This window comes from Rhinolophus ferrumequinum, chromosome 12 (genome assembly GCF_004115265.2).
Source record: "Rhinolophus ferrumequinum isolate MPI-CBG mRhiFer1 chromosome 12, mRhiFer1_v1.p, whole genome shotgun sequence".
NCBI classification, from domain to species: domain Eukaryota; kingdom Metazoa; phylum Chordata; class Mammalia; order Chiroptera; family Rhinolophidae; genus Rhinolophus; species Rhinolophus ferrumequinum.
In genome coordinates, this window is record NC_046295.1 from 36681396 (window position 1) to 36694813 (window position 13418).

The window sequence follows — 13418 nt, forward strand, 5'->3', positions numbered from 1 at the left end:
AAAGGAGGGGGAGGGGCGGGAATCTGAGAACAGGACATTTCAAAGTATCTGCTCAAATCTCACCTGGGGTGGAAGTTTAGAGGTCAAGCAGACGTGGTGGTAGCTCGAGTTGGGTTCACATTCTGGCCCTATATTCTTGGGCAAGTCACTTAAACTCTTCAGGCCCAGTTTCTTCCCCTATACATTGACCATGAAATCACCTGACACATCACAAACACTCAACAAAATGTGGTATCCCTGTGACGAGCCAGCCCAGGGAACTTGAGAAAAAAAAAAAAAAATGAAAGGTTGCATTCAAAACACAGTGAAGGATGGTCTGACTCCAAGCTAGGATTCACAGTAAGCTGGTGGAGGAAAGATGAATGATGGAGAGAAAGTATCTATTTCCTTCTAAATGCTCACTCTCAAAGAAATATCTACTTTACCAGTTCAGGACATTTGAGTGTGGCAATTTGAACAGCGGATTATACATGTTGTAATAAAAGGAGATTTGTGAGAACTGGTTAACCGTGGGCCTTGGTCCCTCACAGTGGATGATTCAGACCCACAGCAGGCACGTGACTGTCCCTTGGGGGTGAGAGGCAGCTGGTGCTGGGCAAGAACCAAGGGACACCACCAGCCCGCCTTGGGGCAGAGCCCACATACACCTCCTGCTGGAATGCAGCAAAGGTTATTGGCAGGACACGCCACAGAGCCTGGAATTATTTTACCATTTCATCTCCAACCTGAGAGCAGGCAATGAGTAGGGGCATGTTGGTGTGTGTGCGTGGAGAGAGAGCATGAAAGCAGCACAGAGCAAAACACAGTAGATAGAGTAGGAGGCAGAGGGGAACCCGAGACCGATTGCAGCACAGACCTAGAAACAGAGACATAGAGACAGTGACAGAGAGACAGAGACAGAAAAAAGTCGAGAGCAGAGGCAACGTCTTGGCAGAGATCAGAGGTTATAGCATAGATTATACTTTTAGACCACATAATATGTAATAGAAAATAACCAAAGTATGATTACTATAAAGGATATTACGAATACCCTTACATTTGTGCAGGACACAGAGTATTACAAAGTCCTCTCCACATGCCCAAATACTGGCCAGTGAGGAGGCGAGCTAATGACTTCTCATCCCAGCCCTGCTCCTTAGAGACATGTGATTTTGGTTAAAAGTCATCTAGACTCTTTCTACCTCCGTTTTCTCTTCTCTAGAATGGGGCTGGTCATGTGTGACTGGCTATTGGGCGGCAGCGGGGGCTCTCTTTCTCCATTTCCTTGGTTCTATCTGGGCGCTGTCAACTCCAGCTTAAGAAATGAATTGAGCAGGTTTTGGTTTACTCCCACAAAGGTTCAAATATATTTTGTTTTAATTACTTGCCAGAGCTATTACATATAAATCTGGACATCAGGCTTCTTTTGAAAAATGGGTGGAATGGACGGTGCTGGACCTCTGTCCCACCATGGCAGCTGCGCCCCAGGCTAGTGCCAGCGATGCCTGTTGGTTAGGTCTGCTTGCTCCCATTCACCATCGTCCCCATCACTCCCCATTGTCTCCCTGACACCAGCACTCTTGGCATTCATTGTTACCTCCCTGGCCCCTGGGTTTTAAATGTTTACAACAGCCCTTCTTCTATCTCACCAACATATTTTATTGAAATGATCCTTTCATGGGTCAGTCTCCATCCTAGAGGCAGAGAATGTGTCTTGTTCACCCTGGGATTAATGAGCCCAGAAGGGTGGGGACGGGTCTTGTAGGACCTAGTAAGTCATTGTGAAGAGTTTGTGTTTTGCTGGATGATTTGGGAAGTTGTTAGGAGCCTTGAGCCAAGAAGAAACATAACCCAGTTTCTGTACTAAATGGATCCCTGACTACTGGGTTAAGAATAGAGTGGAGCTGGGCAAAGCAGAAGGAGCAGGGAGACCACTGCTGTAATATCCCGCAGACAACGACGGCTGTTTAGATCCAGGCAGTCACGGGGGGCGTGGTCAGCACCTGCTATATTCTGAGTCCCGAACGGACAGAATTTGGTAACGTCCTGAGAGGAAGAGAAGAGTCGAGGATAACACTAAGATTTTTATGCAGAGGAGAGGCAGGTGTGAGAAGGAACCTTCAGCCTTCCTGTTGGGACCTGTTAAGGATGGAAGAGCTCGTAAGTATCCAAATGAGAATGTTGAAGTGGCAGTGAGGCAGAAGAGGCTGGACTCAGTGGGCAGTCAGGGCTAGAAATATACATTCGGGAGCCATTGGGCTATCGTTGGTGTTTCAAACTATGAGGGGATGAGATCCCTGAAGAAGTGAGTAGAGAAAGAAGCAGGAGATGAACAGAACTGAGAGGCACTCCAATGTTCAGGGGTCGGAGAGATAACAAGAAACAGCCAAGGAGACAGCTCCTTCTCAGGAGCTGCCAACGAAGGACGAGGAAGATCCTGGAAACCAGGTGATGGCATGTGCGTAGGGCTTTGATGGTTGAACAGGAGTTTGTTAGGCCAGCGGTCCTCCAAGCGTGGTTGCAGACTAGCAGCATCAGTCTGAGCATCTGGAAACTTCTTAGGACTGTGCAGAACCTCTGGCCCCACTCCAGATCTATTGGATCAGAGACTGATGTGTGTGTGGGAGGCCCTCCAGGGGATTCTGATGCACCTCAGGTTTGAGAACCACTACCCTAGGCATAAAATTGCCTGCACAAAATTATAATGAGGATAGAAAAGAAAAATAAAAAAACCCCAAACCCCACAATTTTCTTTACTGCAAGAGAACATTTTTAAAGACCCACTTAGTGCCCAAAGCAAATCTGTAGCACGTGGGTACCTCCCAGGACACCCCGCCCCCATATCACCACCCCCATGGCCCACATCCCAATTTAGAGACCTTCTATTAATTTACCATGGCTCTCTGGAGAGGAGGAATGCCCCAATTTCACCGGACAGAGGGAATGCTGAGCACCAGGCATGCCAGACATTCCACTGCTAAAAAGGGGGGTGCGTGGGGGGGTGGTATTCCAAAGTTAGCATTACTGGGCCATAAATGCTGAAACTCATGAGATGTAAAGCTTATTCCACCCTACAGTTTCCAAAATTTCCTCTAGGTTTTCCTAGGAGAATTCTACCCTCTTCCATTCTGGGGAGAAGTTTAAATTAGGGCCAGCCTTGGAGGATTGGCGTGCCAGATGCGGGGAGGCTGTCCCCAGAAATAAGCTGGTTCCCACCGCGGATGGGCGGGGCAGAGGGCCTCCTGTCCCAACCCAGTGGAGGGGCTCCTGCAAGGCCTGCCCCCTCCAAGTGTCTGCAAGGGGTCTGGACCCAAGCTTTAAAATCCTGAGCGCAGTCACTGCATCCCGACCTCTCCTCTCGCAGCCAGTCCTGGCTGGCTTTTCACATGGGTGCAGTTGTCTCCTCCCCGCCCAGCCCCATCCTCGCTCAGGACCAGCTGTGCCGCGCGGGCCGGCCTCAGTAGAGACGTGGTCAGACCCGCGGCTGCAGCAGAATTAGCCGCTCTCTCCATTCAGGCACCTTCAGCTTTCCGCTCAGCTCCGGGAGCCGCTTTGCAAAGTTGGGCAGCTCCAAGAGCACGCTTTGCCTCTCCCTCCCGGTCCCCCCGCGCCCCCGCCTCCCACGCTCCTTCAGCTGGGAGCTGCTAGTCCCAGCTGGCTGGCAGCTTGCACCCCTTTCTGGTCCTCCGCCCTGAAGCGCGACCATGCTGTTAAGGGGCGTCCTCCTGGCAGTGCAAGGTAAGGGGGACCCCCCCCGGACACTCTCGTGACCCTCCCCCTCTCCTGCAACCCCAGTGGCGGGGCTGGTGGTCCTGGGTTGGGCCATCCGAGGGTGCCTTCGGATCCTTCTCCGCAGCCGCTAACCTCGCTCCCCAAGCCAAGCCGCGGGTGGCGATGGGGGTGCGCACCGGTTCGTACACTGGAAGCACCCTGGAGGTGGGGAGGGAAGGGGACAGTAGTGCATTTCTCTCCTGCCCCCTCCTCCACGCCTTCCCCCACTTTCACCAGGTAGTTTCCCATGGGTGCCCCCAGTTGGTGCAAACGCCCCCGGCCGGAGCCGGAACTGAAACTCACTTTGTGCCCGCAGCCCTGCAGCTTGCCGGTGCCCTGGACCTGCCCGCTGGGTCCTGCACCTTTGAAGAGAGCACCTGTGGCTTTGACTCGGTGTTTGCATTCCTGCCGTGGATTTTAAATGAGGAAGGTAAGGGGCCTTAGTGCACAGGGGTCCGAGATGAACTTTCCTCCTGCTGGTTGGCTCTTTCACATGGGTAATGTTATGTTGGAGTTAAATCCCGTGGGAAGGAAAAGTGTGCGTCACGGATCCTCCTTCCAAACCTCAGCTGTGCTGCGTGGATGGCCAAGGAAGAGTTGGGGGTGGGGCGTGGCGTCCTTTGTTTACCTGGCCTGTGGGCAGAAGGTTTTGCCCCTCCCCCCAGGACTCCTTAATGGAGAGGAGAAAGGGGGCATAGCTAGCGATTGTCACCCACCTCCTGTGTGCCCCTGGCCGGCCATCATCCTCTCTGGTCCTCAGTAGACACCTTTGTGAGCTGGGAAAGTTCTCATTGCGCCCTTCAGGAACGGTTCCATAATTCTGTGATGGGATCTCAAGGCTAAGATCTCACATTTATGTTGTGCCTGACAGTGTTTTGTTGCATGACTTCATTCTCATACTCCTGTTGTATTTATAACCCAGCACTTGGCAAAAGAGGAAACCAAATCCATGACCTTGTGTGCGAGGTCACTCAGCTGGCCCGGGTTAGTTGTGGTCTCACCATTTGGGTTCTAGTGACAAAGTTTGAACGAAGATGTAACTTCTTACCCTTCATTTATTTAGTAAAAATAAGTAGTTCCCCAGTGCCCCACAGCACGCATTGGGTGTCCCTTCTCTCCTTTCTCCCTCACTTGTGGACCCCCTGTAGAAGATTGATGCCTCAGGCCATTTGGATTAGGAAAGAGCCTCTTTAGAACAATCCTGCAGCTTAAAGGACACCAGCTAACCTCCTTCCCCTCTCAATTGTCCTCAGGCCTCCAATCATCCAGCTTGGCTCCCTGGAGAAGGGTGGGGCCCAGGACCCCTGATTTGCATGTAGGAACTGTCATTACAGTTTACTCTGCTCCAGGCTTCTGTTTGGGGCTTTGCATACCTTAGCTTCTCTGCCCCTCACCGTTGGATGATGTTCACCCCATTTTTCACCAGAGAGAATTTCAGTATTAGACTATTCAGATGGCTGGCCTGTGTCACATGGTGTGTTTGAGTGGCCAGCTCCAGCTCGGAGCTGCCTGGTTAGGGGAAAAAACAGCAGGGAACTAGCTCAGTAGTAATCTTTATTTATTGCCAACGATTGCCAAGTCTTGTCTACTGCAGTTTATTTAGGGGTAGCTGGGAAAAAGCAATTCCTGATTTGTTATCTGAGGGATTCCTACCTGGCTGGTGATGGCCTCAGGAAAGTCTCTTTCATCTCACCCCTTCCCTTTCCCTGTTCTGGTTGTGTGTGAAGCATTTTGAGAGATGGCCTGACGTAGGCCACAGGACTGGCTTTGGAGAGCTGTATTCTCTAGCACCGTGCTTTGCAAACTTGAGCTGCATTGGAATTACCTGGTGCATGTGTTACAACACAGATTGCTGGGCCTCACCCCCTGAGTTTCTGATTCAGTTCGGCTGGGTGGAGCCTAAGAATCTGCATTTCTAACAAGTTCCCAGGTGCTGCTGCTGCTGGTCTGGCTGAGGACCACACTTGAAGAGACACTGACCTTTACAATGTGTGTGTACACACACACACACACACACACACACACACACACACCCCTCAGCTGGTGACCCTGAGCAGGGCTGGGACTAGGGTAAAAGAGCCACTTGCACAACCCTGGGAGTAAAAACCTTAAATCTTGTGCCCGAGACACCTCTCTTGCCTCAGCCTAATCCTAGCTCGGAGAAAAGGAAATCAACATCGCCCCTTATTCCAGGATCCTCATTCCCTGAGCATGCACCCTCCAGGAGCCTCAGTCCCTGACCCCCTCTCCTTCCGACCTCCCAGTCCTCTCATGAGGGTGGCCCCCTCAAAGCCTGCTGCTGCCTGGGTCAGTGGACATGCCACAGCCTGCTGAACTCAGCCGCCTCCCAGACCTACAGGAAGTGCTCTCCGCTGAGTTGGCACCTCTGCACCAGTGGCAGTTAAACAGTGCCCCTTCAGGGAAAACAGAAAGATGCTTATAGGAAAAGGTGATTATGGTTTTATAGTATAATGAAGGCACTGTTTCTTCCCATTTTGCTTGCTTTCTAACTTTCAACAGCCACGGCTTTTTGGCTCAGGACTGGGCCTACTGGTTTGGCTGGGGGAAGTTAATTCATTCTCATATGTGCACTCCAGGCAGAGCAGGCAGGTTAGGCTTTGGTCAATACAAATTGAGGTTTTCAAAGACCAGAACTTGGACATAACAGTCCTCTCCAGAGAGACAGTAAATTAGTTGTGTGCCAACTGCTGTGGTTGCCAGCTGAGAAGCCATCACTAAGAATTTCTGTTATAAACCCATTTCTAGGTTGGTAAATTAAAGATAATAAAATTGTGCCGGGCTGAAATTTGGCAAGCTGCTTGCAAGCTTCTCTGCAAATTTCCTTCATCTTGCTGCAAAAGTCCTTTGAAACTGGGTCTGTCTAGCTCCATGTGTTGTATCCACCGCAGACAACTGTAGGTTTCAGAGACTTTTGTTCACAGTCTTTGGAACACAAATGGCACTTTCTATATGTCCTTGGTCACTAGATTAATTTACAGTGGAGAGAACAAGGCTAAAGCCCAGTGAAGGGAACTGAGTAGGAAAATGAATCTGCTAAGTAGAATTTCATCACAGGAGATTCAAATCTGGGGATAATTGTCTTAAAATATCTCCCCAGCTCCCCAGAATTGTATTTGAGGTCCACCCCTTTGGTTCATTTCAAGTATTAGGTCTCTAAGCATCTATGATTACAATCACAATGTCTCTAGTTCATGGCCATTTTGAAATACACTTGGTATCCACAGGGCACAGAATGGGTGAGTTTGGACAGCGCAGTGTGTTGACTTGGGTTGTGTACCACAATGGACGGCACCCCAGCGACAGGGTGTGGCCTGTGCAGGTGACCTGGCCCTGCAATATAGCCTCCTCTACTTTCTAGTATTGACAATGGTTGCATTTTTTTTTTTTGGTAGAATTTTTTTGTTTTCCCTAACTTGTCAAGGCAAGTGTGATTATATCAGACTCAAATTTGAACTCGCTTCTCCGTTTTAGTTTTGAATTATATCCAGGAAAGAAGAGATCTATTTTATCCTATAAACATCTTCTTTATTCACAGTTCAGAGCATACTGGAATCTCTTTGAACAGTGGTCCTCAGCTGAAATCGAGACTGTTGGTTCCGTTTCCCCAGTGCCAGCTATGGGGGCAGAAGCCCTTCGGCTGAGGATTCTTGGAGACTAGAAAGTTGGCCTCTCATCCGAAGAGTCACAATCCAAGTTAGTCATCAGGTAGATTTTGGCTCCACTTCTAAGTTTTGGACATTTTGCCTTAGCACCTTTAACCTGACTCCATCGGAGGAACTGAGGAAGGGAGAGGAGTGAAATCCAAATCCTGGTACTGCTCCTTAACTGGAAATTTGAAACACCAAGACACACAGGATGGGAAGGTAGCTACTGAAATGTGTCAGGTTACGATGAGGCCAAAAAGGAAACTCAAAGCACTTTTGTAGGGAAGGCATTTTTCCTACAACTATGAGGGTCGGGGTTTGAGAAATTGCCTAATATCGGAAGAATTTAAATAGTATTTGTACCTGGGAGCAAGGGCTGGTATCTGAGTCGGGACCAGGCCAGAGGTTTGGCATAACCAAGGGGTCCGGGGTGGGGCCATGGTAAAGTGTGCTGAAATCACATTCTAAGTACCTATGGGTGTCTCTTTCTAACACCCCCGTTCTTCACTCAAACTCCTTCCTTCTCTCTTAAGGACACTTCCAGTCACGTGGCCATCTGAGTTTCAGTTCTGCCCTCAGTCATGTACCAGTCATTATAAATAGTGAGAAATCCCGCCTGATGCTTCTTAAGGCCCAGCTAGAGCCAAAAGCCTGGCAAAGATCCCAAAGGGGCCTTCCAGGGAGAGGAGGAGCAGTCCTTCCTTCCTGCGGATTGCAGCTTTTTTCCTGACCTGGGGGTCCGACTCAGCATCCCACCCTAATCAGTTTATAAGGCAATTCCCCGTCCCTGGGCCTGCGTGGCCTCTGCTTGTTTGTCTCCTGGTGCCCTCTCAGCAGGAACACAACCCCCACATTCTGAAGAGGCTGGACAGCAGCACAGGTTGGGAGTGTTCCTTGTATGTCTCTCGGAAAGACGGTTGATACCAAGAACTGATAAGTTATTCTGCAGTATCACGTGGCATTCCCTAGGCAGCGCTGGCTCCGATTGCTGTCACTTTGAGCGTGCTTGTTGTGTGCTGTGCCTGCGCGCGGCAGAGGTTCTGCCTGGGGTTCTAGGTCTTAGAGCTGGGCCTTGGAGGTCATCAGTGCAATGGCTCCAATCCTCGCAGGAACCCACTGGGCCTAGACTCAGGCAGTGGCCACCTCTCGTTCCCTGGGCTCTTCACAAGATTTTCCCTCCAGCATTGCTGCCTCGTCTCAGTCTCCACTGGATCCTATAGCTTTGGTGCCTTAATTATAACTTTTTGGAAACTCTTCATCAGAGATATAATTATAATTCACACATGTGGAAGAGAACGGGTTCCAAAGGTGCAGTGCATGGAGCCTACCAAACCCACAACACACAACACTTGTGGTCATTCAGTGTATTTATTCACTTTTTCACGTGTGCAGGGATCCGACCTGCCTGCAATCTTCAGCATATAGAGAAAGACCTAGCACATAGTAGATGTTCAATAAAGATTTGTTAAATGAATGAATTTTCTGAATAAATAGATGAAGTATCGGATGATTAAAAAGTCCTTATGTATTTTCATTTAGGCTCCTGGTTCATTCTGTACCTTCAAAGGTGATTCCTTATCATGAGAAACAACTTACGCCTAATGGTTAGTACAAACTCTGGAGTTAGAAAGCTTGGATTAGAATCCAGTCTCTGCCCTTTCAAGCTGTGTGGTCTTGGGCAAGTTATTTATCCTCTCTGTGTCTCAGCAGTAAAATGGAGATAATAAAAGTACCTATCTCATAAGGTTGTTGTGAAGATTGAAGATATTAATACATGTAATACATACTGAGCCCTTTATACATATAACCTGTTATTCTTACTCTCACTATGACTAGATTTGTATTTTTATCGATCATGATTTCTTCGAAATCAAACAGCTTTCCAACACAGCTTCCGGAGAGCTAAGAAGAGTCTAATTTTCTTTTGATTATAGTTTTGCCATTTGCTTTTCATTTCTACCAAAGGAAGAACTTCCTTCGTCTTATCATTTGCCTCTATTTTAAGCATCCACGAGCCTCTCGAGCCATCTAACATTTGCGTGCCTGAACGAGGTATGGAGGTAAGTAATAAGACCAAGTTCACTTTTGGCTTAAAGTCTCTCCCAGTCTCTTAGACTTTTCCTTGGTTTGTGTCAGGATTGCTTTGTGCTCTGTCCCATCCCTGTCCCAGTCTAGCCTGCCCTTCCCTCTGTATCCATCCCACAGGGCTGGTACCTGAGCATCAATCAGGCCCCATGACTGGTGGTGCTGGTGCCTTCTATGAGACGCTTAGCCAAACTCCTCTGTCATCTACTAACCCCTTGGGCGGGCCCCTCACCCTTGCCCTCCTTGGGATCTCTTGCTTGACCCCCAGTGGGATTTAACCAGCCTGGACTGGTAATGTCTGTCTGCTCCTCCAGTCTTGACTAACTTCTCTGGATGTAGGCTCTGTCTGGCCAGACTTCTTCCTGTCAGTGCCAACACCCAGTCTGGGTTCGTCCCTACTCAGATTAGGGTTGCTCAATGGAGAGATGCTACCCAGCTCCGGGCTTGGTTCTCAGCAAGGTGCCTGGGGATTTTTAGGATGTTTCCCTTCTCATAATTGCAGAAGTCAGCTGTGGTCACAATGTGTTGGGAGGAAAAAGTAATTTCTTGTCATAAGACTGTCTGCCTCCATTGCCATCTTCAATCTCTTAGGCTACAGTTACCATGTGACTTGACTTGCATCTTGGGATATAGTATTCATAAGAAATCCTGGTTCTTAAAATAGCAGAACCTCTTTGGTATGTCACCCCAGCAGTCGTCCTCCTTCTCTTACTAAACAATATTTGACTTCTAAGAATTTGAGTGAAACTCATTTATGTTAATAGAAATGATGGATATCTCAAAAAATAAGAACAGGAGGTAGTTGAACATGCCTTGGCCACCTTGGCTGGTCAACCCTGATTTTCATATCTGCTAGTTTTTCCGCCACTTTTTCAATTTTTCTTATGCTTGTCTTATCAACTCAATGATATACCTGTATTCATGTATTCAGATCTAGGTTCTTGGAGTATTTAATTTTATATATATATATATATATATATATGTAATATATATATTATACCTATAATATGTATATAATATATATGTATTTATAATTTATATTTATAATTTTATATATATTTATAATTCTATGTGTATATACACATATATCCTATGCATTAGGCCAGTGGTTCTTAACTCTGCCTAGATGTTAAAAACACCTAAAATTGCCTTTAAAAATCATCATGTCCAGGCCGTACCTCAAGAGATTCTGATTTATTTGGTCAGAAATGGGGCCAGACTTGGCATTGTTCACTAAAAACCAAACACGACAAATTAACAATCTCCCCAGGCCTTTCTAATATGTGGCCCGGGTTGAGGACAGAGCCTTAGGATGACGGCCAACTCCCGCCCTCTGCAGAGGTAAGAAAGAAGAAATGTCCTCTTGTTAAGAATCCCTGGATGATTATCAGTTGCCCACAAATAAAGTGTAAACTGCCTAGCTTGGACCTCAAGACCCTCCACGACTGGCGCCAAGTTATATTTCTACTCCACCCTCCCTTTAATCCTTAACATGCTGTTCACTCAATATGCCCTTTACTGTCTTGCTTCTTTGCTCTAGTTGCCCTGTTCTTGATACTTGTATTATTCTGATTTGTTATTCCCCTGCCCCATCTTGGCCTACTTAAATCCCATGTATGCTTTAAGGTCCAGCTCTTTCTTGGAACATTCCCTGAGTTTCCCGGTAAGTGAACCTCCCCCTTCCCTCCCTTCCCGTTTCTCTCTTCACTTCCCACCTTGTAACGCTTATTAGCATCTCCTTATTGGAGTCCCCGCCCCTTCCGTCATCGTATCTTTGAGAACAGGGATCACATCCTCTCCACCACACCCGACAAACAGTATCTTGTATCAACGAACACTTCAAGTTTAATCAACCTCTAAAGCTCGTGTTGAGATAGATAAATAGATAGAAAAAAAATAGGAAAGCCTTGATATTTTCCCCTGTAGTGAAAAAGGTTGTGTTTAATAACCCTTCCTACCATAGGGCTTCAAAGATTTTGGAGGCTTCGGTTGTAATTTCCAAATATAACAGTGAAGCGGTATGTCAGCTTGCCTCACCAATGTGTGGCCTGCCTCATCCCTGACATACCAGGGGACAAATAGCCATTGGATTATTTGCCATCAGGGCTGCCTAAGTCCTTTGATCCTCTGCCATCACAAACAATCACAGTGCAACCTCGACAGAGACACTGCTTGGTCTGCAAAGTATTTTTGGCAAAAGACTATCAGACTTTGAACTAGCTTTTGAGAGCTGTTGTTTCTAAGGAACTCAAGTGTGAGACATCAATAGTGCCCACCCTGACGGGTAAAAGCAGGTAGAGCTGTGTGTCTGCTCCTAGAAGAATCTCTTGCACACTGATGTGACTAATGGAGAAACCAAAGGATTAGGTTTGTGATTCAGTGAAATCTGCCAGAATATTTGCTTTCTCTACTTTATGAGAAAGTTATTTGTGTTTTCGGGGATTCTGAGGCTCAGAATAAAATGATGGTACCATACCATCAAGTGGTACCATACCATAACTTACTTCATCGTATCCTGAATGAATCATATGTTTTACAAGAGAAGCTCCTAAGAATATTCATTGTATAAACAAGCATTTGAGTGCTTACTATCCACCAGGTACTGTATTAGTAGTTGGAGTACATAGAGAACAGGGAGTGCATACAGGGTCGTGGTCCTTAACCTTGGTGGCAGCAATAGGAGGAAACATAACTCTGTAATTATGGTCAAAGATCTTCATTACAAACAGCATGAGTTGGCTGTTTAAGCAGAAAAGGTGTTTATTAGAAGGGCATTTGTTAGCTCTTAGAATCAACAGGAAGTCTAGAGAGCTATGTATTGGGCAATAATAAAGAGCTATCAGGTGTAGACAAGGTCTTTCTGGAGGAACCATTTGTGTGACTTTGCTACTGGACATTTGTCACTGCACTGCTGGACCCGCCTGTTCATTATCCTTCAGACAATAAATAGTGTGTAAGGAGCGTCGATTTGAGCCTTGTAAGATTGGCGCAGGGGAGGTAGTTAGGGAACTCTCTGGCGGGCTGGCTGAGAGATGATAAGGGCTTGAAAGAGGACAGAGCTCGTGGAGGTGAAAGGGAGGGAGTCAATAAAACACCAAAGAGGGGACTAAATTGTCAGGACTTGATGATTAATTGGGTGGCAGTGATGAGTCAGTGAGTGGAAAATGACTCCCAGATTTCTAGTTTGGGGCAGCTGTTTGTTTGGTGGTACCCGCGGTTAAGAGAATTTTGAGAAGAGCATCCTGTTAGGGTAGAAGATGTGTTCAGTTCTGAGTTGCCTGGATCAGTTCTGATCCAGGTGGGAGAGTCCATCAGGAATGGACACTTCCTGTAAGAATGTAAGAATCTGAAGGTCAAGTGCAGTCTAGACAGGACTAGGGCTGTGGGAATCTTCAGCATAAAGACAGTGGTTGAAATATTGAGCAGAGATAAGGTCACCCAAGAAGAATATATAAAGTGATTACAGCAGGAGGCAGAGAGCAGAACTTTAAACTCATGTTTAAGAATTAGGCATAGGAAAGGAATTGTGGAATGAAAGAAACAGAAGGAACCAGACTCACATGAGGGGAATTAGGAAAGTGCAAGACCACAGGCCAAGGTGTTAGGAGTTTCAAAAGCAGGATGTGACCAACAGGCACCAATGCAGCAGAGAGGCAGGCACAGTACAACTCGTCTGTTGGAAATGACAGTGAGGGGTTTGACTGAGTGCAGTGTCAGAGGAATGACGAGGGCAGAACCAGAAAGCCCTGGTGGAAGAATGACGAGGAAATGTAGACAGTTAGCAGAGAATTCTCAGCAAAGAAGTTTGGATATTCTCTCTTAGAGAGAGATTCAACCTCACCTACAGAGAGACTTTAGGTGAAAGGTTTTTGTTCATATTTTGTTTTGCTTTGCTTTTTGTAGGAAGGGGAGAGTGAG

At 47.2% G+C, this 13418-nt stretch overlaps 1 protein-coding gene across 1 annotated transcript in view; it reads left to right on the forward strand.

Moving 5' to 3' along the window:
• The first annotated feature begins 3004 nt into the window (after window positions 1-3004).
• Window positions 3005-13418, forward strand: part of MAMDC2 (MAM domain containing 2) — a 133373-nt gene continuing 122959 nt past the window's right edge. The window contains exons 1-2 of the mRNA XM_033124176.1: window positions 3005-3717; window positions 4067-4180. Coding sequence (XP_032980067.1) covers window positions 3684-3717; window positions 4067-4180 — 148 coding nt within the window. The 5' untranslated portion in view covers window positions 3005-3683. The remainder of the gene's footprint in view (window positions 3718-4066; window positions 4181-13418) is intronic.